The 23,855-nt window shown below is 45.8% G+C and overlaps 1 protein-coding gene across 1 annotated transcript in view; it reads right to left on the bottom strand.

Annotated features, from left to right (window-relative positions):
- Nucleotides 1-23,855, bottom strand: part of stk32a (serine/threonine kinase 32A) — an 80,831-nt gene that overhangs the window by 30,571 nt on the left and 26,405 nt on the right. Inside the window, exon 5 of the mRNA XM_072661674.1 lies at nt 14,139-14,312. Coding sequence (XP_072517775.1) covers nt 14,139-14,312 — 174 coding nt within the window. The remainder of the gene's footprint in view (nt 1-14,138; nt 14,313-23,855) is intronic.

Genomic DNA, 23,855 nt, shown 5'->3' with positions numbered 1-23,855 from the left:
ACAATAATAATGACACAAAGCACTCATTTGGGTCTAAAATTAAATGCTAAGAAATATTAGCAAATAAAAATAAACATGGTAATAAAAAACACGATGCTGGGTGAGGCCGGCTGGTGCGCTAACACTGCGGTAGTGATGCTGGGTGAGGTCGGCTGGTGCGCTAACACTGCGGTAGTGATGCTAGGTGAGGTCGGCTGGTGCGCTAACTCTATGGTAGTGATGCTGGGTGAGGTCAGCTGGTGCGCTAACTCACGGTAGTGATGCTGGGTGAGGTCAGCTGGTGCGCTAACACCATGGTAGTGATGCTGGGTGAGGTCAGCTGGTGCGCTAACACTGCGGTAGTGATGCTGGGTGAGGTCGGCTGGTGCGCTAACTCTATGGTAGTGATGCTGGGTGAGGTCAGCTGGTGCGCTAACTCTATGGTAGTGATGCTGGGTGAGGTCGGCTGGTGCGCTAACACTGCGGTAGTGATGCTGGGTGAGGTCGGCTGGTGCGCTAACACTGCGGTAGTGATGCTGGGTGAGGTCAGCTGGTGCGCTAACACTGCGGTAGTGATGCTGGGTGAGGTCGGCTGGTGCGCTAACTCTATGGTAGTGATGCTGGGTGAGGTCGGCTGGTGCGCTAACTCTATGGTAGTGATGCTGGGTGAGGTCGGCTGGTGCGCTAACACTGCGGTAGTGATGCTAGGTGAGGTCGGCTGGTGCGCTAACTCTATGGTAGTGATGCTGGGTGAGGTCAGCTGGTGCGCTAACTCACGGTAGTGATGCTGGGTGAGGTCAGCTGGTGCGCTAACACCATGGTAGTGATGCTGGGTGAGGTCAGCTGGTGCGCTAACACTGCGGTAGTGATGCTGGGTGAGGTCGGCTGGTGCGCTAACTCTATGGTAGTGATGCTGGGTGAGGTCAGCTGGTGCGCTAACTCTACGGTAGTGATGCTGGGTGAGGTCAGCTGGTGCGCTAACACCATGGTAGTGATGCTGGGTGAGGTCAGCTGGTGTGCTAACACCACAGTAGTGATGCTGGGTGAGGTCAGCTGGTGCGCTAACACCATGGTAGTGATGCTGGGTGAGGTCAGCTGGTGCGCTAACACCATGGTAGTGATGCTGGGTAAAGCTGATGGCTGGCGCACTGCTAGGGCTGTGGTAGCGATGTTACGTTGTTATGCTATCGCTATGGACAAACTTTAGTATGTTTTCACCCAGCATTGCTGCCACAATGTAAGTTGCACGCACTGCTGACACAGATGTGCAAATGCACACACAGCTCGTCTAGTCCCTGTAGAGAAGCAGTGCCAATAAAATAGGACTCTCAGGAGCAGATAACTCTAATGGACCTGTTGCCACCATGCTTAAGGCCGGTTGTGTGGGCTAGAGGGGTACAAAGCACCCCAGCATTGAGCTGTGGAGCAGTGGAAGAACTGTGTCCTCCAGAATGATGGATGGTGGAGCTCCATCCAGTACTTTTGGATGGGATAAGGTGGGGTGTTGATCATCCTGAACATCCTGAACTCACTAATAATGTAGTCAAGGATGCAATCAAGTTCTCACAGCAATGCTCCTCCATAATCTAGTAAAAAGCCTTCTTCCCTGGACAGTAGAGACAGTTACTCCAACCAAGTCCAAATCAGGATAAACCTTTTTAATACCCTTGATTTTAGAAAAAAACAACAACAATGAATGAGCAGGTGTCCCAATACTTTTGTCCAAACAGAGTAGATAAACTGTTGATTATCTACTTACGCCTGTCACTAAACTAGGGATCAGCAGTGATGTTTCTAAGGGGCTGCGGCCCAGGAGAGTTGCCATGGACAACCAGCGGCATGGCAACAAGAGGCTCGTCCATTCCCCCTAGCTTTCTTATCGATTACATGCATGGAGTAAGTGCGGAGGGGTGGACCGGGCGTTGGCTTGCACTGTCCAAGCTAATCTCTAAGCTGGGTGAGCTCCAGCGCCAGGCCTTCTGACGTGTTGACTAAGCTCTAGCTCCGCAAGTTGGTTTTAAAAAATGAATGTGAGAATGTCACCGAACAGATTATGACAGGGTCTCCGTGCTCCTGAAAGCTTTATAAAACATTCATTCAAATTCTACACTGCTGAATAATACACGGTGAAAGCCAGTTATTTCAGCAGAGAGACTGTCTGCGCTGAATCACGTGCAATTACTTTGTGCGTTCTTGCATACATCTGCTATTCATCAGCTGGAGATACGGTAAAAGCAGTACGACTGGCTGGTGTTGGTGTGAACAGCCACTTCTTCTACCATCACTCATTTCCTGGCCCCCTTATTGTCATCCATCTACGCTGCGTCTCGGGTCTTGCTTATTACCCCTTTTAGTCTCGTTCCCATTCAGTCATTAGTCTTTTCTGACTGGAACTAATACCTGTTGTCCTCAAAACACTGAACGCTTGTCCCTGTAGAGACGTACTGCCAGTAGAATAGGACTCTCTGGAGCAGATGAGCCCATGAAACATGCCTAAGGCCAGGCATGGGCTTGTAGAGGGGTATATAGCCCCCCAGCATTGAGGAGCTGTAGAGCAGTGGAAGAGCTGTGTTCTCTGGAGTGATGGATGGTGGTGGAGCTCCGTTCAGTACATTAGAGTTGGAGATGAGGTGAGTTGATGATCATCATCCAACATCCATGGTTGGAACTTTTTTCTCACAGTAAAATTTAAAAAACATTTACATTAAGGACATTTTCAGTAATTCAGCAGTGTTAGTGTTTTCTTTTATAGGATAGGATAGGATAGGATATTCACTCAAACCCAAACACACATGCTTGCTCTGTGATGATTTTAGCACGCGCTATATGTCCTACGGCTGCGACGTGCTCGGGTCTCCTGTAATTTAATTAGCCTCTCTCTGTAATTAGCTGGAGACGGAAGGATGTGGTGTTCTTTCTGGGCATAGTGACTCATGCTAACAAGCCTGTGGTGAAATACACAGGCAATGGTCTGGAGAAGAGCGTCTGCTAAATGCCTTAAATGTAAATGTATATACAGGTCGCCAACAGTAGATCCTGTTAGGCCGTAGCTTTAGCTTCATTTAGCTTTTCTATGGTTTAGCTCTCATTCCCTTTTGTTTCTGGCTCATTTTCCAGGCCCAGAAGGTAAATCCAGGCTCCGAAGGTAAACATCCACTAAACCTCCTGGGTGGATTTGTTGCTTTTTGGTCCTGAATTTACCATCTCAGCTTTTCCGATTTTCCAGTGGTCAGTAATGCCTACACTAATGTAGGGTGACCAAATTTAAGTTTGCAAAAAAAAAAAGTGTCTCATTTACCCAAGATCCCAAATATCCAAACACATCTGTGGGGAAAAGAGGACATATGGATAGCCTGAGTAAACGACTAACTGCAAGTGGCAATCTTCGGGGCTCAAGCACCCCGTGCCATTATGGAGCCAGAACAGTTTGAATGATGGGAAGTTTGATTTCCTATAGGCCTACATGTTAATATAAGTGTAATATATGTTTTACATTTTATATATATATATATTTTTTTATATGTAAATATGTGATACATACACTACACAGACAAAAGTATTGGGACACCTGCTCCTTCATTGTTTCTTCTGAAATCGAGGGCTTTAAAAAAAAAAAGAGCCTGTCCTGCTTTTGTCAGAGTCGACTGTCTCTACCGTCCAGGGAAGAAAGCCTTTCTACTAGATTTCGGAGCAGCATTGCTGTGAGGATTTGATTACAATCAGCGGCATGAGCGTTAGTGAGGTCAGGATGCTGGATGATCACCACCCCACCTCATCCCAAAAGTACTAGATGGAGCTCCACTATCCATCATTCCAGAGATCACAGTCTTTCCACTGCTCCACAGCTCAATGCTGGGGGGCTTTATTACACCCCTCTAGCCCACGCCTGGCATTAGGCAGCATGGTGCCAGGATGTTCATATTTACCTGCTCCAGAGAGAGTCCTATTGCATAATTAAATCTCCTATTGAAAGTTTACAACTGAACTTATTTCATAGAGCTTCATAGAGAAATAATTAAATAAAAAAAGACGCATTTCCAGATGTGCTATGTGCCATAATTGATCTAGCAAGATTAGGCAATATAAGAAGACCTTATGAATCACATCTGTCATAATCCCCGTCGTAATCCCTAGCGGATGATGTTTATTTGAATATCTCCTGAAATGGCTGCACCTGCCACCACCCATCACTCATAAATAAACCAGCGCTGCACACAATAGTGCCCCCGCGATACACGCACAGCGCGGCCATCCGATACAGGGCGCTATCGTCCACTCCTCTCTCACTCTGTCCATCCTCCTCTCCTCTCCAGCCCTACCTGCTTCTGCTAACCCGATCCCCCTGCTCTTCTCTCGCTCCACTAGGCCGACAACCTATTACCTGCTCCTAATGGCCTCATTACATCACATATCCTGATGGGGGCTGAAACTGAGCCGTGCCGCTGCTCACCTGATACTCACTGCTGTGCTGAGAGAGGGGACAGATGGAGGGTGACCCAAAAGCCCTTCGGGACCTCCTCTCTTGGGTTCTCACCAGCAGGCTGACTTAATGCTAATGTTTGCGCTAACGTTAATTAGACCCTGAGCACAGATGAGGGTGAAAAAGGGAAAGGAGAGTCATTATAAAATATGCTTATGCCATGATAACTTTGAGGTCTGGACAGTGGAAAAATAATGCATGCTTGAACTTTTTTCAACTCCTGATGCCTGAAACGCTCCACACAATACCCTCAGCCGCCTAGTCTGCATAACACTTGAGAAACCAGTGAGCAAAACATCCCTCTCCAATTCTGGAAAAAAAAAAACAAGGGCACAGTCTGATCCCCCTCTAAGACTTCATTTCATTCAATTTGAGCAATTACGCGTGTGCCACGGGCTCTTTTGTATCTATTAGCAATGCTAACTAAAAAGAAACATGAGTCAGAGGTTTGCGCTGTGAGGTCCACAGTGAGCATTCAACAGTCCAACAAACAATCTGGAGCCTCCAGGATACTTCACAATTATTCCTAATGCATTATTGACAAGCCCCAGCTGAAAACGCAAGGTCTTCAACTGACCTAAACACAGTTTCAGACTCAGGCCTGGAACTCTGGAAAAAAGGCCAAATAACCACGGGTAGGAATCAAGACTTTCCAAGCAGGGTTCCATAGAGATGCCATAGCAACCATCCAGCATGATTTTGGTAGCCACCTGGAACGCTTGAGCTACAACCTTGTAACACAGGTAACAAGGTAACCCCTGGGATACAACCTTGTAAGAACCACATGGGGTACAATAGCAACCACACAGCAAGACCACTCTAGCAACCACCTGAAACATGTAGCTACAGCCTTGTAACAACCTAGGACCCACCTGTGATACAATAGCAACCACATATCCAGAATCTAGCACCTGAAACATTTAGCTACAGCCTTGTAATACCCTAAGAACCACCTGGGATACAATAGCAACTACCTGAAACATACAGCTACAACCTTGTAACAACCTAAGAACCACCTGTTATACAATAGCAACCCTCTAAAACGTATGGCTACAACCTTGTAACACCCTAAGAACCACCTGGGATACAATAGCAACCACCTGAAGCATGTAGCTACACCCTTCTAACACCCTGAGAACCACCTGGGATACAATAGCAACCACCTGAAGCATGTAGCTACACCCTTCTAACACCCTGAGAACCACCTGGGATACAATAGCAACCACCTGAAGCATGTAGCTACACCCTTCTAACACCCTGAGAACCACCTGGGATACAATAGCAACCACCTGAAGCATGTAGCTACACCCTTCTAACACCCTGAGAACCACCTGGGATACAATAGCAACCACCTGAAGCATGTGGCTAGACCCTTCTAACACCCTGAGAACCACCTGGGATACAATAGCAACCACCTGAAGCATGTAGCTACACCCTTCTAACACCCTGAGAACCACCTGGGATACAATAGCAACCACCTGAAGCATGTAGCTACACCCTTCTAACACCCTGAGAACCACCTGGGATACAATAGGTTGCTATTGCACAGCACAGCACGACTTTAGGCTAGGCTAGGCTAGGCTACGCCGCTCCTCATCACTCAGAGCAGGCAAGCTACTGGTTGCAGAGACAAACTCGGAACGTCAGAGTTTACCAAAGTTGCCAAGCCATCAGTGGTGTACCTGCTAATCAGCTGTGTTTGTAATTAGGCCATGTCTCTCAGCAAACGTAGCAATACCTGACTTGGCCATGCAGATGTTCAACACCCCACCCTTCCTCTCTACACTGGCTGCAATGGCTGCCCACCGCTCCGGGCATGTGTGCTCACTGTCCAAATTCCACCTGTGTCTGTCACAAATGGTCAATGTGGTTATCTTGTATTGTCCTGTCTTGTGAAAGCCAGCCGGATGGCAACGGTCAAACCCTGACCCGTACCGAGAGCACTCCGAGCTTCAAGTACGGCTGGGTTTGACCCAACATCCTTCGAGATGTGTGGAAGACAAGCCTCTAGACTTTTCTCTGTCCTGGCACTGAGGTGGTGGAACCAGCGTCTCTTTTATATGAAGAAGTGCTCAAACTTTGATACACACACACACACTTACACACTCACACACACTCGTCTCCTGCTGATGCCCGTTTGTGTCCTTGTGATTCTTTCTTCCCCAAACATGTGGTGGCGCCGTCTTTTGGCGTTGTATTTCTCCAAAACAATCGACAGTGCTGACTCCGGCTGTGGCGAAAATGCTGCATCGTGGAAAAACAAGACTGTAGCGCAAACGGAGATGGAGTGTGTGGTTTGAGTTGTCACTATTCTGCATAAACTAAGCTTTCCCCAGCGATGAGACAGGGAAATACACACACACACATATATATAAACAGAAAGCAAGGAGGCCTTGGACCTGTGTGTGTGGGTGTTTCCCTTCTCCCAAGCAACAAAACACCTAAAAAGCAGCTCTTCTTCTTCTTCATCTTCTTCTTCGACATGCAACAGGCTTTTCCCTGCGTCATACAGAACAGGGCTGCTTTCGTTAGTTGCTGATATAACATTTAAATGGTACATAATATGACATAACATGATCCCACAGTGTCCGACTGTGGAATGGGAGGGGTTAAAGCACCGTTATGCAGCAGTTTTACCCCAAAATAGAAGCTCAGAGGGGTACTGCGGCCTAAAGGGTCGTGAGTTCGAATGCTAAGCCATGCCGCTTTGCCTTCAGCTGCCGGAGTCAGAGAGAGCACAATTAGCCGAGCTCTCTCCGGATGGGGAGATGGCACCCGCTCTCTCCCCTCATCACTCTTACAGCGATGTTGGCCGGCACAGGCGTCTGTTAGCTGATGTGATGGAGCTGAGGACCTGGAGCTGTCATCAGAGTGGGCGGTGGCTGGCTTTGCATGTAGCGGAGGAGGCGTGTTTCCTTACCCTTCTATTGTTTGGAGCATTGCTAATGCAAGGGGGGGTTATGAACGAGTGGGTTACGGAGCGGCAGTACCAAATTTGGAGAAAAAGGGAATAATAAAAATCGCTAAACAAATATAATAATAATAATAATAATAATAATAAAACTTTTAAATTCTATTGATGCTCCACTGACTGTAAAAGGGAAAACAGTGCCTCTATTGCTGCTACTCTGGGCTCGGCCGGCACCCCGGCTACTGCACAATGTAGCTTTGCTGAAGTGGGCAGGACAACACTTACGACAACTGTGTAACGCGTCGTAACCATATCAGTCATGCTTATTTCACTTTCAGTGGCGGTTCTGTATCTCTCAGCTTGTCCAAAAATGCATGAGTAAAGCGTCTCCTTAAGGGATGGCTCACAGCACAAATTCCACTTCTCGACTGTAGGGGGAGCCCAGGAGCACGAAATTCCAATTCTCACATAATGCTGCTTTAAAATAAGTAATCACAACTAATCACATCATAGGAACCATCTGGGATGCAATGGCAACCACATAGCAACTGTGAAAATGCACACAGACACAAACAGCTTATCCCTGTAGAGACGTACTGCCAATAGAATAGGACTCTCTGGAGCAGATAAACCTACATGAAGCTGTTGACATCATGCTGCCCAATGTCAGGCGTGGGCTAGTAGAGGGGTATAAAGGCCTCCAGCATTAAGCTATGGAGCAGTGGAAGAACTGTATCCTCTGGAATTGTGGATGGTGGTGCTTCATCCGATACTTTTGATGAGCTGGGGAGTTGATGATAAGGTGGGGTGATGATTATCCAACATCCTAACATCACTAACTCTTTTTTCGCTGAATGCAATCAAATCCTCACAGCAGTGCTCCTTCAACATCTAGTAGAAAGCCTGCTTCCCTGGACAGTAGAGACAGTTAAGGGTCAACTTCTATTTAATACCCTTGGTTTTAGAAGACACAGAGAATGAGCAGGTGTCCCAATACTTTTGTCTTTTAATGTATTAAAAACGTACTTAAAGCATGCAGTGTTTGACGTCTGTAAATTCTATCACAGTTAGATCACATGAGCTTTTCCTCCCCAGTCCGACAGCTGCTTGCTTTCAGTCGTTCGTTTGTTTCCCAAAAAATTGATCACGCGGCATTAACACAGTGGGCTCAGGTCGTAAAAAAAGACACCTCAGGTAATTGATAACGCATCGATAGGCACTTTCAGTCCTTTGCTGAAGTATGTGCTAAGCTAAACTCCCTCTGATGGAAACTGTACTGAGTCAGGTGCTTTTCTTTCACCACACACATCACTACTGCTCAAAAGTATGGACGCCCTGCTCATATGAATGATTTGCCTTATTTTGACATCATAATAACGTCTATAATATCAGATAAACTATTATTAATATTGTAGATTAGCCAGCAAGAAGCATTTTACACTGTATCAATTTTATTTGATTCGATTCCATTCGATTCAATTCGATTCAATTCAATTCAATTCAATTCAATTCAGATTTATTTATATGGATCTTTTCACAATGAATGTTGTCACCAAGCAGCTTTACAGAGATCCAGGTATCTGAGCTTCTTTTGAGCAAGCCAAGAGCGACAGTGGCAAGGAAAACTCCCTCAGATTGAGAGGAACCCTGAGAAGAACCAAGGCTCAAAGGGGAACCCATCCACCTCTGGTCAGCACCGAAAAACTGTATTGAAGCCAGAATGAACCAATGTGAAGATCCAGAGCAGGACAGCATGGCAGCGGGCAGCGGGCAGCCTCAGGCTTTTATATATAGAACCTTTAGATGGTGAGGGTAGGTGGAACTTTAGAGGGTCCAAGTTTAGATCTGTAGATCTTCATCTAAAAGATAACTGATCATCTTACAAGGTGGGGTGAGGGTTTGGATTAGGTTTTGGGTTGAGGTTAAGGTTTTAGGACCAGGAAGAGGGTTTGGATTAGGTTTTAGGTTGAGGTTAGGGTTAGGGTTAGGTCCAGGATGAGGGTTAGGATTAGGTTCTGGGCTGAGGTTAGGGTTAGGTCCAGGATGAGGGTTTGGATTAGGTTTTGGGTGGAGGTTAAGGTTAGGGTTAGGTCCAGGATGAGGGTTAGGATTAGGTTCTGGGCAGAGGTTAGGGTTAGGTCCAGGATGAGGGTTAGGGTTAGGATTTGGGTTGAGGTTAGCGTTAGGGTTAGGTCCAGGATGAGGGTTAGGATTAGGTTTTGGGTGGAGGTTAAGGTTAGGGTTAGGTCCAGGATGAGGGTTAGGGTTAGGATTTGGGTTGAGGTTAGCGTTAGGGTTAGGTCCAGGATGAGGGTTAGGGTTAGGATTTAGGTTGAGGTTAAGGTTAGGTTAAGGACCAGGGTGAGGGTTAGAATTAGTTTTTGGGTTGAGGTTAAGGTTTTAGGACCAGGATGAGGGTTAGGGTTAGGTTTTGGGTTGAGGTTAGGGTAAGGTCTAGGATGAAGGTTAGGATTAGGTTTTAGGTTGAGGTTAGTGTTAGAGTAAGGGCCAGGATGAGAGTTAGGATTAAGTTTTAGATTGAGATTAAGGTTAGGATTAGGGTCAGGGTTATGGTGAGGGTTAAGATTAGGTTTTGGGTTAAGGTTAGGGCTAGAGCCAGGGTAAGGGTTTTGATTAGGGCCAGAAAGAGAGTTAGGATTAGGTTTTGGGTTGAGATTAAGGTTAGGATAAGGGTCAGGGTTATGGTGAGGGTTAAGATTAGGTTTTGGGTTGAGGTTAGGGTTAGAGCCAGGGTAAGGGTTTTGATTAGGGCCAGAAAGAGAGTTAGGATTAGGTTTTGGGCTGAATTTAGGGTTAGGATTAGGTTTTGGGTTGAAGTTAAGGTTAGGTTTAGGACCAGGATGAGGGTTAAGATTAGGTTTTGGGTTGAGGGTACTCTCCCTAGCACTAGCAATGTTCCTGACACTAGGAGGGTAAGGACTTAACACGTCTCCTCCAATACATGCAAAGCCAGCCACCACCTCTTTACCAACTGCTGCCAATGCCAAACACTCTGAGGAAAGCCCCGGGTCCCCAGCTCCACTGCACCAGCTAACAGACACCTGTGCATGGCCAACTATGCTCTCCCAGACTCCGGATGCTAATGGCAAAGCGGCTTGGCGTGGTAACCCCTGGTCCACTGAGCCACTTTGAGCCCGTGGAGAGCTGTGGAAATATTACCCACGAATCTGCAATCAGCCTCTGTTTTTCTACCCTGCTGGAGAACACTGACCGTGAACTTCTCAGCAGCAGTGTATGCTCTTTTCTGCTGATTTGCAGAGGGTCTCTGAAGGGTGTGTTAATTGAGCAGCAGACTGGCGTTAATAATTGAAGTTTGCCGTGAGCAACAGCAGCTGGCGTCTTGTTTTAGTCGTGACGGTGGAACAGAAGCGGGGAGAAACTCGGGGGACCCCTGCTCCTGGGTGGGAAAATTCACTGGAGAGCTTTACCGAAGGCTCAGGTTGCCTGTTTTCCACAATCAATCAACACTTTCTGCAGTCGATAGATCACGAAGCTGTACGGCACAAGATTTTAACACCTGGGTTTAGTAAAGCCCAGAATACCATACTGGACAAAAGTATTGGGACATCTACACATTCCACCTACAGGAGCTTTTTTATGACCTCCCATTCTAAACCCATAGGCTGTATTAATATGGAGCCGGTCCCCCTTTGCTTTGCAGCTCTACCAGCAGCAGCAGGTCTGGAGCTCTGCAGTTATTGAGTCAGTTGGAGGCTTTTCTGCACTATGAGAAAAGTCTGAGCTCAGCACTCGGCCCTGACCCCGCTCTGTAACTTTACGTGGTCGGACACTGAGCTGCTCTCTGTGAGCTGTTCCTCCTAAACTCTTCCACTGTTCAATAATAACACCACTCACAGCTGATGGAGGAAGATCTAGGAGGGAAGGTCTAAATTTGACTTGTTGTTGTTGTAGTTGGTGCAGCGGTGTCTCCTATTACATACAGAACCACGCTGGAGTTCAGTGAGCTCTTCAGAACCTCCCGTTCTTTCACTGATGTGTGGAAGAAAGGCCGACTGCAGGGCTAGGGGCTTGATTTTATACACCTGTGGTGGCAATTGGACTGAATGAAACAACTGAATTTAATGATTAAGAGGCGTGTCCCAATACTTTTGTCCAATGAAGCACAGCTTTGGTTTCAGACATTGTAATTTTAGAGTGCAGAATGCTCTAACAAACTAAAACCATTCTCATATTAGAATAAAACTCACCTGGTTGACGTTAAGGTTAGGTTTAGGGCCAGGATGAGGGTTAGGATTATGTTGTGGGTTGAGGTTAGGGTGAGGATTAGGACCAAGATGATGGTTAGGATTAGGTTCAAGATTGAGGTTAGGGTTGGGATTAAGCCAGGGTGAAGGTTAGGACCAGGATGAGGGTTAGGATTAGGTTCTGGGTTGAGGTTCTAGATTTAAGTTATGGTTAGGATTAGGACTAGGATAAGGGTTAGGATTAGGTTCTGGGTTGAAGTTAGGATTAGGACCAGGATGAGGTTTAGGATTAGGTTGTAGGTTGAGGTTAGGGTTAGGATTAGGACCAGGATGAGGGTTAGGATTAGGGTCTGGGTTGAGGTTAGATACTAACATGTATTGGAGGAAACACAAGCTGGTCTACACATCTTCAAAACATTGTGATGGCCCGCTGGCTACAGTTGCTACTTTGGGCTCAGTAGCGGCTAATGTAACTCTGGTAAAGTGGCTAAGACAACACTTGTGAGAACTGTGTAACACTGCATAACCTGAACCATATTCATGTAAAATCCTGTAATATGACCCCACCATCTTCATGATTCTTTCACTTTCCGTGACGGTTCTATTTGTTTCAGCTCGTCCAGAAAAATGTGTCCTTTAGTGGTGGCTACAAGCACGAATTACACATCCTGACTGTAGGGGGAGCCCAGGAGCAAGTAATGCCAATCTTCCATAGTGTTGCTTTAATGTCCTGTGCTGAAGGTTAAACCTGCACTTTCTAGACATTTTTCCTTGGTTTTGCTGTAAAATAATGACAAACAATATGGCAATAAAGAAAATATGACTGACCCAATAACGACACTCTTGCGTAAAAACACATATGTTAGGTGCATCAACCCAAATATCATATCCATGTGGGGCCTGTATGGGTTGCCCAACCAGTAAACATAAAGATTTGTCCATTGGTTCCATGTTAGCCCCACATATAGATTCCCACCAGGGTCCCACCGATGTCCCACCAGGCTCCATCTGGGTTGTACACTGCATATGGGGTCTAATCTGAGATTAGGGTGGGCTGCAATGATAGGGAAGCCCAACTGGGTTCCAGTGGCAACACATGCCCATGCCCACCTCAAACCCACCAAACCTAGGTTCCGCCCAGAATGCTGACTGGGTAACCTTTCACAGAGTGGGTCAACTTCCTTCTGTGAGCTATGAGTGTGACGAGGCGTTTCATGGTGAACCTTTGAGAGTTATTGTAGGTATTGAGGAGACGTGCACACATACGTATTCACACACATGCATGAAAAAAACAGCGAGGCCCCATATGGGAGGGAAATTGGGCTTTTCTTCGAGATCAGCTCAGTCTGTGTAATCGATTTCCATACAGATGAGGTGAAAATGAGAAAATTCCAGCTTTCCTTTTAGCCGATTCAAATGAACTCCAGGATCTTGATTTTAAAACAGGAACCGTGTCGACACCTGCATACCAATGCCAACACGCTGACATGCTCACACCGCGGATTCAGCTTTTTAACTGCACACTCATCTGGATTTACATGATAAGTAGTAACAGTGTTTTTCTTTCTACAGACCTAGACTTTATTGCAAATGCAGCCTCAGTCTCTGCAGTGAAGGTGACCAAATGCAAATGACTTATTTACTTATTTCAGAAATGACACACAAACACATGTCCGTTCGCTGCCTCTGGCTGAAAGACTCGTCCTGTGTGTTTGCTGGCTTTAGGGATGGACAGAAGGTACGAATATAGTCTTCCCTGCTCTCTGTTATGTGTTTCTGGATCATCTGAGTCAGAGAATTCAGTACAACATGATGATACACTATATGGACAAAAGTATTGGGACACCTGGGACCTCATTCATTTATCTTCTGACATCAAGAAGAGTTGAAGAAGGCTTTCTGCTATATTTTGGAAGAGCATTGCTGTGTAGGTAAACCTCATCCTCAACCCCCCAACTCATCCTAAAAGTATTGGATGGAGCTCCACCATCCATCATTCCAGAGAACACCGTTCTTCCACTGCTCCACTGCTGAATGCTGGGGGGCTTTATTACACCCCTCTAGCCCACATCTGGCATTAGGCAGCATGGTGCCAATAGGTTCATGTTTATCTGCTCCTGAGAGAGTCCTATTCTATTGGCAGTACTTTTCCACAGAGACTAGACAAGCTGTGTGTGTGTGCATCTGCACATCTGTGTCAGCAATGAGTGCAACTTTAAGTAGTTGAATGCATTCATCAGACCATGGAATAATGGTTGGTGGTGCGCCATCCAAAACTTCATCATCATCCAACATTCTGACCTCACTAACGCTCTCGTCGCTGAATGCAATCAAACCCTCACAGCAATGTTCCTTCAAAATCTAGTAGAAACTCTTCTTTCCTGGACAGTAGAGACAGTTACTCCAACAAAAGCAGGATCAACTCTTTTTATTACCCTTGATTTCCGAAGAAACAATGAATGAGCAGGTGTCCCAATACTTTTGTCCATAACATGTATCTCTTTTAAACACAAATGGTTGGATTAAAACATTAGATGCTTACCTGTGGATGATGTGTTTGTTGCGCAGGTAGTGCAAGGCCAAGGCCAGCTCACAGATGTAGAGTTTGACGGTGCTTTCGGAGAAGTGGACGTTCTGCTGCAGATGGTAGCGCAGGTCACCTCCCAGCAGAAGGTCCACCACCATGAACATGTCCTCCTCATCCTGGAAGGAGTACCTGGGTCAGATAGAGACAGAGGACGAAGAGAGTCTGCTTTTAAAAATGTGTTTTTTTATCTTCACAGATGTGATCTCTACTGTATCTACTGGAGGATTAGTTTTTCTCCTACTTCCACTTTTACTTCACATCAGCTAATTTGAATAGAAAAATAAAAAAGATCTCTAAGTTTAGACTCTACTAAACACAAGTCAGTAAGGAGACCACTCTGCTATTCGCCCAAGTCCTCTCAGAAGAGGAGGGTCTTCAGGCTGGGTTTGAAGACAGCGAGTGTTGGACTCTGCTGTTCGGACCCCCAGGGGAAGTTCGTTCCACCACTTCGGTGCAGGACAGAAAAAAGTCTGGACGCTCGTCTTCCTGGATCTTAAAGGATGGCGGGTCGAGCCGAGCCGTACTTGAAGCTGGAAGGGCTCTCGGTGCAGATCAGGCTTTTGACCATCGCCATCAAGTACGGAGGGGCTGGCTGGTCCAGTCTTGGCTTTGTAGGCCAGAGTCAGGGGTCTGAATCTGATGACCTGGGCAGCAGCTACAGGAAGCTACAGTGAGGAGAGAACGCAGCAATGGAGAGACATGTTGAAGATGACCCGTGCAATACACCTCCAGAGTGCTAGATGGCGCCATCACCGGGTTCGATTAAGCCGTCCTCAACATTGAGCAGAACAGGCGATCAAGCCTTGAGCTCTGCTTCTGCAGTGAGGACACTAACACTAGAGCTGTTAGTTTATCTCCAGATGGAAGGAGAAGAACCACCAGAAGAACCACCTCCACCTTCTTCACCTCCTGCAAATACTCGTATGTGCCGAATGGCCTGAGCTCTTTCAGCTGTAGTTGAGTTTACAGAGAGTGAAGCTCAGGGGTTTGAGCTGCTCTCCTCACTGGTTTTACAGATGAAGCTCTTGTATGTGGCGGGTTGAGTCAGTTCGGAGTTTGTTTAGAGAGTGAACTGAAGACTCGTGTTCATGAACTCGGTCTTCTACAGTCCTGTCCTTCTACTACAGCCAGAGGAACTGAGACAGGCCTTAAGTCTGAGCATCTGAACTAATATAAACACCGAACATCCAAACTTTTGACTGCTTTCTGTAAGAACTACAGAACACAGTACTGTACTTTTACTCTCAGTACTTCAGTAGTAATTGTAGAATACTAAACTACTTGCAGTACTTAAGTACTAAAAATGTTGAATACTTTAGTACTTAGGTACTAAAGCATATGTACTTTTACTCAAGTCTGGGTCTCTAGTACTTTATATATGTCTGATTTTTCTCCCGGCCCACCCATTCGTAGACCCCGCAGCACTAGCAATGCTAGACATTAGGATGTAAGACTGTAATATGGCTTATGTGACACAGTGTCTATGCTCTCTCAGACTCCAGCTGCTGATGGCAAAGCGGCATGGCTTATCCACTCCATATCAGCACTGAGGGACAAAACACAGGCTGGTACCTAAACTGGAAGGTCTGCCCTGACCAATTATGCCGTATTATACTCCTTTTTTAATGTTTTTGATGGATATCATCTAAAAATGACTACACAATAATCTCAGGGGTCTTGCTACTCCAACTAACAAGGCCTAGGAGGGCTAGTAGGTTCCCTTACTTTGAAGCCAAGCCCACAGACTTGCATCTTCATGCCTTTTATCCTACCTTTAAGAAATAAAAAAGTGACTGCAGATACTGTAGGTCATCACCAGACTCCAGATCACCATGGCAACATTTAGTCATCCTTTGAAAACAGGTGCAGAAAAGTGTTTTTTCGCCAGCACAGAAACACTGCATTAACCCGCTCAACATCTGGAAATATGTGTCCAAATGTTTGTGGACACCCCTTTTAATAAATGCACTCAGGTACTTTAACTTCGCCCATTGCTGACACAGACGTGCAAATGCACACACTCACACACATACAGAGCTTGTCTACCCCCTGTAGAAAAGTACTGCCAATAGAATAGGACTCTCTGGAGCAGTAAAAAAATTGGCACCATGCCTCCTAATGCCAGGCGTGGGCTAGTAGAGGGGTACAAAGCCCCCCAGCATTGAGTGTTGGAGCAGTGGAAGAACTGTGTTCTCTGGAATGATGGTGGGGCTCCATCCAGTACTTTTAAAGGATACGTTGAGGAGCTGGGGGTGACGATCATCTATCCAACATCCTCACTAACTCACTAACGCTCTTGTCACTGAATGCAATCAAATCCTCACAGCAATACTTCTCCAAAATCTAGTAGAAAGCCTTCTTCCCTGGATGGTAGAGAAAGTTACTCCAACAAAGGCAGGATCTATTTTTTAACACCTTTGATTTCAGAAGAAACAATGAAATGAGCAGGTGTCCAAATACTTTTGTCCAGTAGTGTACGTATCATTAGTCTGAACAGACTGAACAGTGAAGATGAAGCATGGCTAGGACGTGGTGCTTCGAAAGGTTCTTTAAGTGTTTGAGTCTGAGCCCTAGAGCCTTCATCAGTCACTCCATCCGTCAGCAGACCTCCATCAGCCAGCTGCCCCTTTCCCTCTGCTCTGAAGAGGCGCTGCTAAAATCAGTATTGATTGTACATGCTGGATGTCGTACCTGAACTGGCTCACTGCCGCATTTGAACATTTTATGTGGTGCATTACATAAAGTCTTCAATAGAAGAGCCTCCCTATTCAACCCGTCAAAACATCAAGGTCAGCTTTTCTTCATACCTCAGCTTCCTGTGACGCTCGCCGTGCCATCGCTGGGAAGGCAGTACAGTAACAGCCTGAGTCACTTCATTCCTCTATATTCAATAACAAGAGAGAGGACAGGAGAGGAGGCTGACTAAGAGCCAGTCAAAAACAGCTGAGACTGGAGATGACCTTCACTGAGGAAGAAGAAGATAGGGGGGTTACGATTGACTGAGCAGATTCCTGAAAATGTTTAAAGCTCTGGAATCTGCTTCTGTGGTGTTAAACGCACACTACATGTCCAAATGTTTGTGGACATTTCTTCCAACGAATGCATTCAGCTACATAAAGTTGCACCCGTTGCTGACACAGCATGTCTAGTCCCTGCAGAGAAGTATTGCTAATAGATTAGGACTTCCTGAAGCAGATAAACATGAGCCTATTGGCACTGTGCTGCCTGATGGCAGGCGTGGGCTAGAGGGGTATAAAGCCCCCCAGTATTGAGCTGTGGAGCAGTGGAAGTGATGGATGGTGGAGCTCCCTCCAGTACTTTTGGGAGGAGTTGGGGAGTTGGGAATGATGAGGTGAGGTGGTGATCAACTATCCAAAATCCTGACCTCACTAACGCTCTTGTCGCTGAATGCAATTTAATCCTTAGGGTTAGGGTTTAGGTTTAGGGTAAGGTTTAGGGTTAGGGTTTAAGGTTTAGGGTAGGGTTAGGGTTAGGGTTAGAGTTTAGGTTATGTTAGGGTTTAGGTTAGGGTTTAGTTTAGATTAGGGTTTAAGTTAGGGTTTAGGTTAGGGTTAAGGTTAGGGTTTATGGTTAGGGTTTATGGTTAGGGTTTAGGATAGGGTTTAGGTTAGGGTTAGGGCTTAGGTTAGGGTTAATGTTAGCGTTTAGGGTTTAGGTTAGGGTTAAGATTAGAATTAGGAGCTAGGTTTAGGGTTAGGTTAAGATTAGGGTTAGGGGTTAGGGTAAGATTAGGGTTAGGGGCTGGGGCTGGGACTAGGGCTAGGGTTAGGGTCAAGGTTAGGGTTAGGTTATGATTAGGGTTAGGGGCTGGGGTTATGGTTAGGGTTTAGGTTAGGGTTAGGATTAGGGTTTAGTTTAGATTAGGGTTTAGGGTTAGGGTTTAAGTTAGGGTTTAGGTTAGGGTTAAGGTTAGGGTTAGGGTTTAAGTTCGGGTTTAGGTTAGGGTTAAGGTTAGGGTTTATGGTTAGGGTTTAGGATAGGGTTTAGGGTTTATTTAGGGTTTATGATTATGATTAGAACTAGGGTTAGGTTTAGGTTAAAATTAGGGTTAGGGGCTGGGGTTAGGTTTAGGGTTTAGCCATAACCCTCATAAATAAGCAGGCGTCCCAATACTTTTGTCCATCTAGTGTAGCCCACAGAAAGCACCAGTTCTACACACAGATCTGTTTACTGTGTGCAATGTGAAAGTTAGCCGAGTCAATTTCACTGATGGAACGGTAACTATGGGCCTGTTGGAAAATACAGAGAATCCTATTCCTAATATGGGCATGATGCCAACTCTATTATAACCACACCACCTCACCTGGTGTATTATGGTCTACCCTGTTCCGGTTTAGGAAATTCAACAGTAACAAGTTCTGGCTGAACTGCTATAGACTGAATGGGAGCTAGGTCACATGTTAATGTGGCTAAATATGGGCTGTATGGGCTGGGGGACGAGGCTTGTAAACTATGTTTAGATCAAGAGGGCATCAAATGTGTTGTCGGAAAGTGGGAAACACCGTTTGTACCACACCGTCACGTCCCCTAAATCAAGCTGCATGGTGCGCGGTTGACAGCCACATGGACATGACCAAGTCCAGTATGCGAATTTAACCTCAGAGAAACGAAGCCATCGCCCAGAGACACTCTTAACTCCTTAATTCTCTCATTCTGACGCTTCTCTCTCCCCCATACAGAGTACAGAGCTACAAAGCTGGAGCCTGAGAGGCTTTCTGAGCATGAACTGCAGCACTAAATTCCACAGCCAGCATCAGGGACATCAGCGCTTCGCAGATTGATGGCATAAAGCTTCCCAAAGGCAGACATCTCTTTCAGGAGAAGAGAGTAGGTGGAGTTAGGCCCACCAACCAAATGCTGGATGATAAGGCCTCAATGGCAGCATTCATTAGAGTGGGAGCAGGGGAGCGAGTTTGGCCCTGATGAGGGTTTTACTCAGTGCATGTGATTCATTTGTGGCTTATTAGTAATGTTCTGATGTCAACGAGTTTATTTCCATCGTAACTGACTGAGGGTGAAAATGCAAGGTTATCGTATTCATCCCAAGCTTGAGCATTAATAACCCTCACAGGCAGCATGAACCCAGCCAGACCATGTTATCAATGCCATTGGCATGGCAACACGGCCACGGCTAGTCACTGCTCTGGCTCTACTCGCCCCCCTGTAGTGCAGTGTCCGTCAGCAGGTCTAGGGTAGCATCTCCAAAGGTGTCCCAATTGCATACTTCACACTAGTACTATGGGTTTAGGGTATATACTATGCCCTAATCTTAATAGTGCAAGTTTGGCTCTTCGCCCAGACCCCCAATGCCATGTGGGGCCTGTATGGGTCGGCCAACTTGACCATGTTTTGTCCATGGGTTCTATGTTATATATATACACCCACTAGGATCAGTGATGGGACCAGTAGGGGTTAACCCCTTAATACTCCAAGACTTATTACACACTAGGTCATATTACTCAGTACCTACATGGACTTCTGTGCAAACTGGTGGGCTATTCTTTGGTAACAGACGTGTGTAAGAACACTTTCGGCCCACCGGCGGTCCATAGGCTTTTAAGGGGCTTAAACAATATGTCCCATCTGGGTTGTACACCCTTGGTTGTAACCCGGCATGTTGGCTGGGTCATCACATCAACAGTAACAGGAAGTGGTGACCCAGCCAACATGCTGATGTGGGGCTCACAAGGGTGTACAACCTAGATGGGACCTATTGTTTGAGTGGGGTTGTTTATGTGTTGTTACTGGGACCCAGCTGGGCTTCCCAAATGGGCCTCATCATTACAGCCCACCTTAATCTCACATGGGTTTCATCTGGGTCTCATATGCAGTGTACAACCCAGATGGGGGCCCATGCTTAACCCATCCTGATCCCATCACTAACCCTAGTGGGCATCCATATGTGGGCTCAACATGGAACCCATGGACAAAAGGTTCTGGTTCCCAGTTGGGCTAACCATACAGGCCCCACATGGGCACGTTATTTGGGCGATTATTAATTTTTTTTTCCTAAAAAATGGCTTCCTGAGTGGCTCCCTTTCCGTTTCTCAATGCATTGTGGGATAATAGTGTCCATAGTATCGATTCTCAAAAACTGACAGGTTCAGAGTATGTATCCTGGATATTTAAGTATCCTCAAGTTTGGCACTTTTATCTGTACTACATACTTCACACTCAAAAACTAGTTAGTGTTAGTAATTAGTACACAATTGGGACGCAACCATGGTGTATACTTGAAGGTATTGTTGATAACTCTTCTTATGAATCTTCTTAATGCATTATAATTGCTTTTATAATAAAATACATCTCATGCTTAATGACTCCCAGTGCTTACAGGTATGGGCTTGTATAACTGCTCATATGTAATTATAGCTACATTCATGACACTTTCTAAAGGAAGAGTTTATGACTTCAGAAAGTGCATTATAAACGTATAATATAAAGCATATAAAGGACTTGAGCCGCAGCCTGCAGGCTCCTTTAAAGACTTTGGTTGAGTTTCAGTTGAAGTTTGATTCAATGTGTCGGTTCAGTGTTCTGTTCATGTTCATATGTTTGGTTCAGTTCGTTTGTCGTCTCACATGTTCCTGGTTTTGTTAATTATGTCATGTCTTGTTTAGACGGGGGGTACTTAAGGAGCTTGGCTACAAAGCTTCAGAGCCTTTGTTTAGGCCAGTTTGGTTCACAGTTCAGGTCCTCTAGCGGACTTTGCTTCTTTCGTCAGGTTTTGCGACTCTCCAACTCCAGCTAGGCGACCCTCTTCCACTTCGCGTCTTCAGGTTTGGTCGGCCTAGCTGTTTATGGTTCAGCGGCTGGTTCCCCAGCTCTCTCCCCCCAGTTTGTGTAGTCTCTGCGTGGTTTATGCTTGTCCTTAGTTTCCCCTGTAATCTCCCCAGGCACGGCCTGGTAGGTTGTTTTGTGTTGTTCCCAGTTCTCCCTCACCAGCTCACCCAGCTCAGCTCTCAGGTGTGCTTTTGTGTTCACCCGTTTTGGTTGTCAAGTTTACTGTTTAGTCACTTTAGTTGCTGCATTGCTTACTTTCGTTTACCCTCTGTGTTGTACCTCTTTGTGTTAATAAAAGCACTTGCATTGGATCCATCTCTGCGAGTGTTTATCCCTCTGTGTCTGGCCTAACCAGCCATGACACGAATGTAGAGATTATAACTGTATAATCTCTGTTTTTTTTTACATTGTATCCAAATATCATGATGAATGGACCAATAGAAAAAAATGCTCTAAAAAAATCTAATATTTTCACATTGACTTCCTTTGAAAGTCCACCTCCTGTAAAGCTGCCAAGAGGTTTTTGCAGGACAGCGTCAAGGACAATACATATACTACCACTGTTGAGGAAGATAAATGTAAAGGTGTGGTGTCCACACAGCGATAAAGAGCCTAAGAAGGTTTTGACCATTACAGCTTCACCGACTCAGTGAGGGAGAGGAAACTGGGTTACCTCACTGTGAGCAATAAATTATGAAAACCTCTCTGAGCAAATCAGAGCAACCCATCAAAACCAGTAGGCAAGTTATCCTCACTCTGGTACTTAGTGTGACACATATTATGACAGTTTCATTTCTCTGTCATGTGTTATCTATCCACAGGTTACGGAAATGCCAAAATAAGAATGAGAGACAGTATTCTCTATAAGTGTTTGATATTAAAGAGATATATTTTCCAAATCAGTGTGAATTAGTGTGGCTGGTGTCTAAACGTGGCTTCTTTAGATTTACGCTGGAGCTATGAAGCTAATGTAGCAAGTAACAAATAATGGAAGCCTATGTACACAGCCACTTAGCACTGTGCAAGAATGTGACAGCAGCCTTTGCTTAATCAACAATTAGCATTACAATATTAAAAACACTAAAAACAATGTTAACACCAATGTTAGCAAGTTAACAGTGGTGGAATTACCGACTTTGAAATGTTCAGTAATGCAAAAGTAATGAAAAGTAATCATGAGTAATGAGATTATATCGGTTTAAAATTGAGATCATCTGGATTAGCTTTTACACATTACAAGCATTATTTACATAAGCCCTGTACCGACACTTGGTGGAGCAGATGGACGCCAGTGTTTCAGGCTGCTCCCGTGTCTGTGTTACCTTCTGGCTCTCTCCTTTTAATTAGGCTGTTATAGTCAGATCTGCTGGAGTCGTCAGCCTCACTCTGATACTGCTCAACATTCTCTGCTCTCCGCTAACTAATTCTCTAATAAAATCTCTTTACCTTCTGAGTTATGGGCTGACCAATTATCTGGACTTCCCTGCCAGTGCCACTATTATTATTATGACCACCATTTACCACCATCACTCTCGTTACCCTTAAAATTTCTGTTACGTTTTTGACTCATTTCTGAGTTTATGACTTCATAAAGTGCATTATAAATGTATAATATATAGCATATAAAGGAATATTAGGCCAGAGATTGTAGAGATTATAATGCATTATGAATACAGGACTGGAACGTTGCACACCTGAGCAGTAGAACAGTCTTATGTGGTGGGTCGGTGACGTTTACCAATAATTTATAAATAGTTCTGATCAGAGGAGGACGGGTCGGGTCCCCCCTTGTGAGTCTTGGTTCCTCCCAAGGTTTCTTCCTCCAGCTCTGTGGGAGTTACTTCAACACTGTTGCCTTTGGTTTGCTCACTGGAGGGTACTAACACTGGATAGGGTCTCTATTTACTCTCCCAAATGTGTTCTACTGGACTCAGATCTGCTGACCGGGAAGGCCACTAAAGAACACTGACCTCATCGGTCCTGGAGGTCCGGATTCCTGCTCAGTTCTGTGCTTTTCCTGCATAAACACACCTGTTTCACACCACACACCAGTTCAGTAGGTCTGTTCGAGGTAGGTAATTGACAAACTGTGCTGGACTCACTGTGCCCACCCCTGTGTAGAAGATGGGTCAGTTCTTCAGCAGAAGTGGAGACATCCCAGCTAATATGTCTACCTGGGGCCTGTATGGGTGGCCGAATAGAGAACCAGAACCCCACGTGGCCCCACGTATGGATGCCCACCAGGGTCCGTGATGGGACAAGGAGGGGTTAAGCATGGGTTGTACACTGCAAACGGGGCCTAGATGGGACCTATGTGAGATTAAGGTGGGCTGTAATAATGGAGCCCAACTAACAACACATTTACAAGCCCACTCAGAGCCCACGCCGACCTGGAACCCACCAAGCCCACATTCCACCCAAGTGAGCCCCCCATGAGCATGTTGGCTGGAATATCAGCCCTACAATGGGCTAGGTACAGGATGCAGCATAGGACTCACACTCCTGACGTCTCCATCTCCAAACGCCTGAAATTCTGGCTGAGTAAGGCGAGTGAGATATCACTCAGAAGGACAAACTCTTTGGAGTTTTGTCAGCGCTCAAAGGAAAACTCCACATCTAAGCACGAGCGCCCAGAGCTGTGGAGCTTGGGGGCTTCGATGGCTCCAAAACTCCAAGAGCACTTTTCCTCCCACAAAGATTCCCTCTGAAGTCTGATAAACACACTCCACTCCACTGCACTGGGACTAGCAGTGTGCGAGCTGCCAGAAGTGTTTAGCCAGAGATGTGGCATTAATTGTTTTCCTGCTCTCTCCCCCTCTCTCGCGCTTTCTCCGGGACCACCTTTGTTTCTTTCTCTCCGTTGCCCTC

This window comes from Salminus brasiliensis, chromosome 18 (genome assembly GCF_030463535.1).
Source record: "Salminus brasiliensis chromosome 18, fSalBra1.hap2, whole genome shotgun sequence".
Taxonomy (NCBI): Eukaryota; Metazoa; Chordata; class Actinopteri; order Characiformes; family Bryconidae; genus Salminus; species Salminus brasiliensis.
Note: the sequence above shows the minus strand (reverse complement) of the source record. Positions and strands in the feature narration are given on the sequence as shown.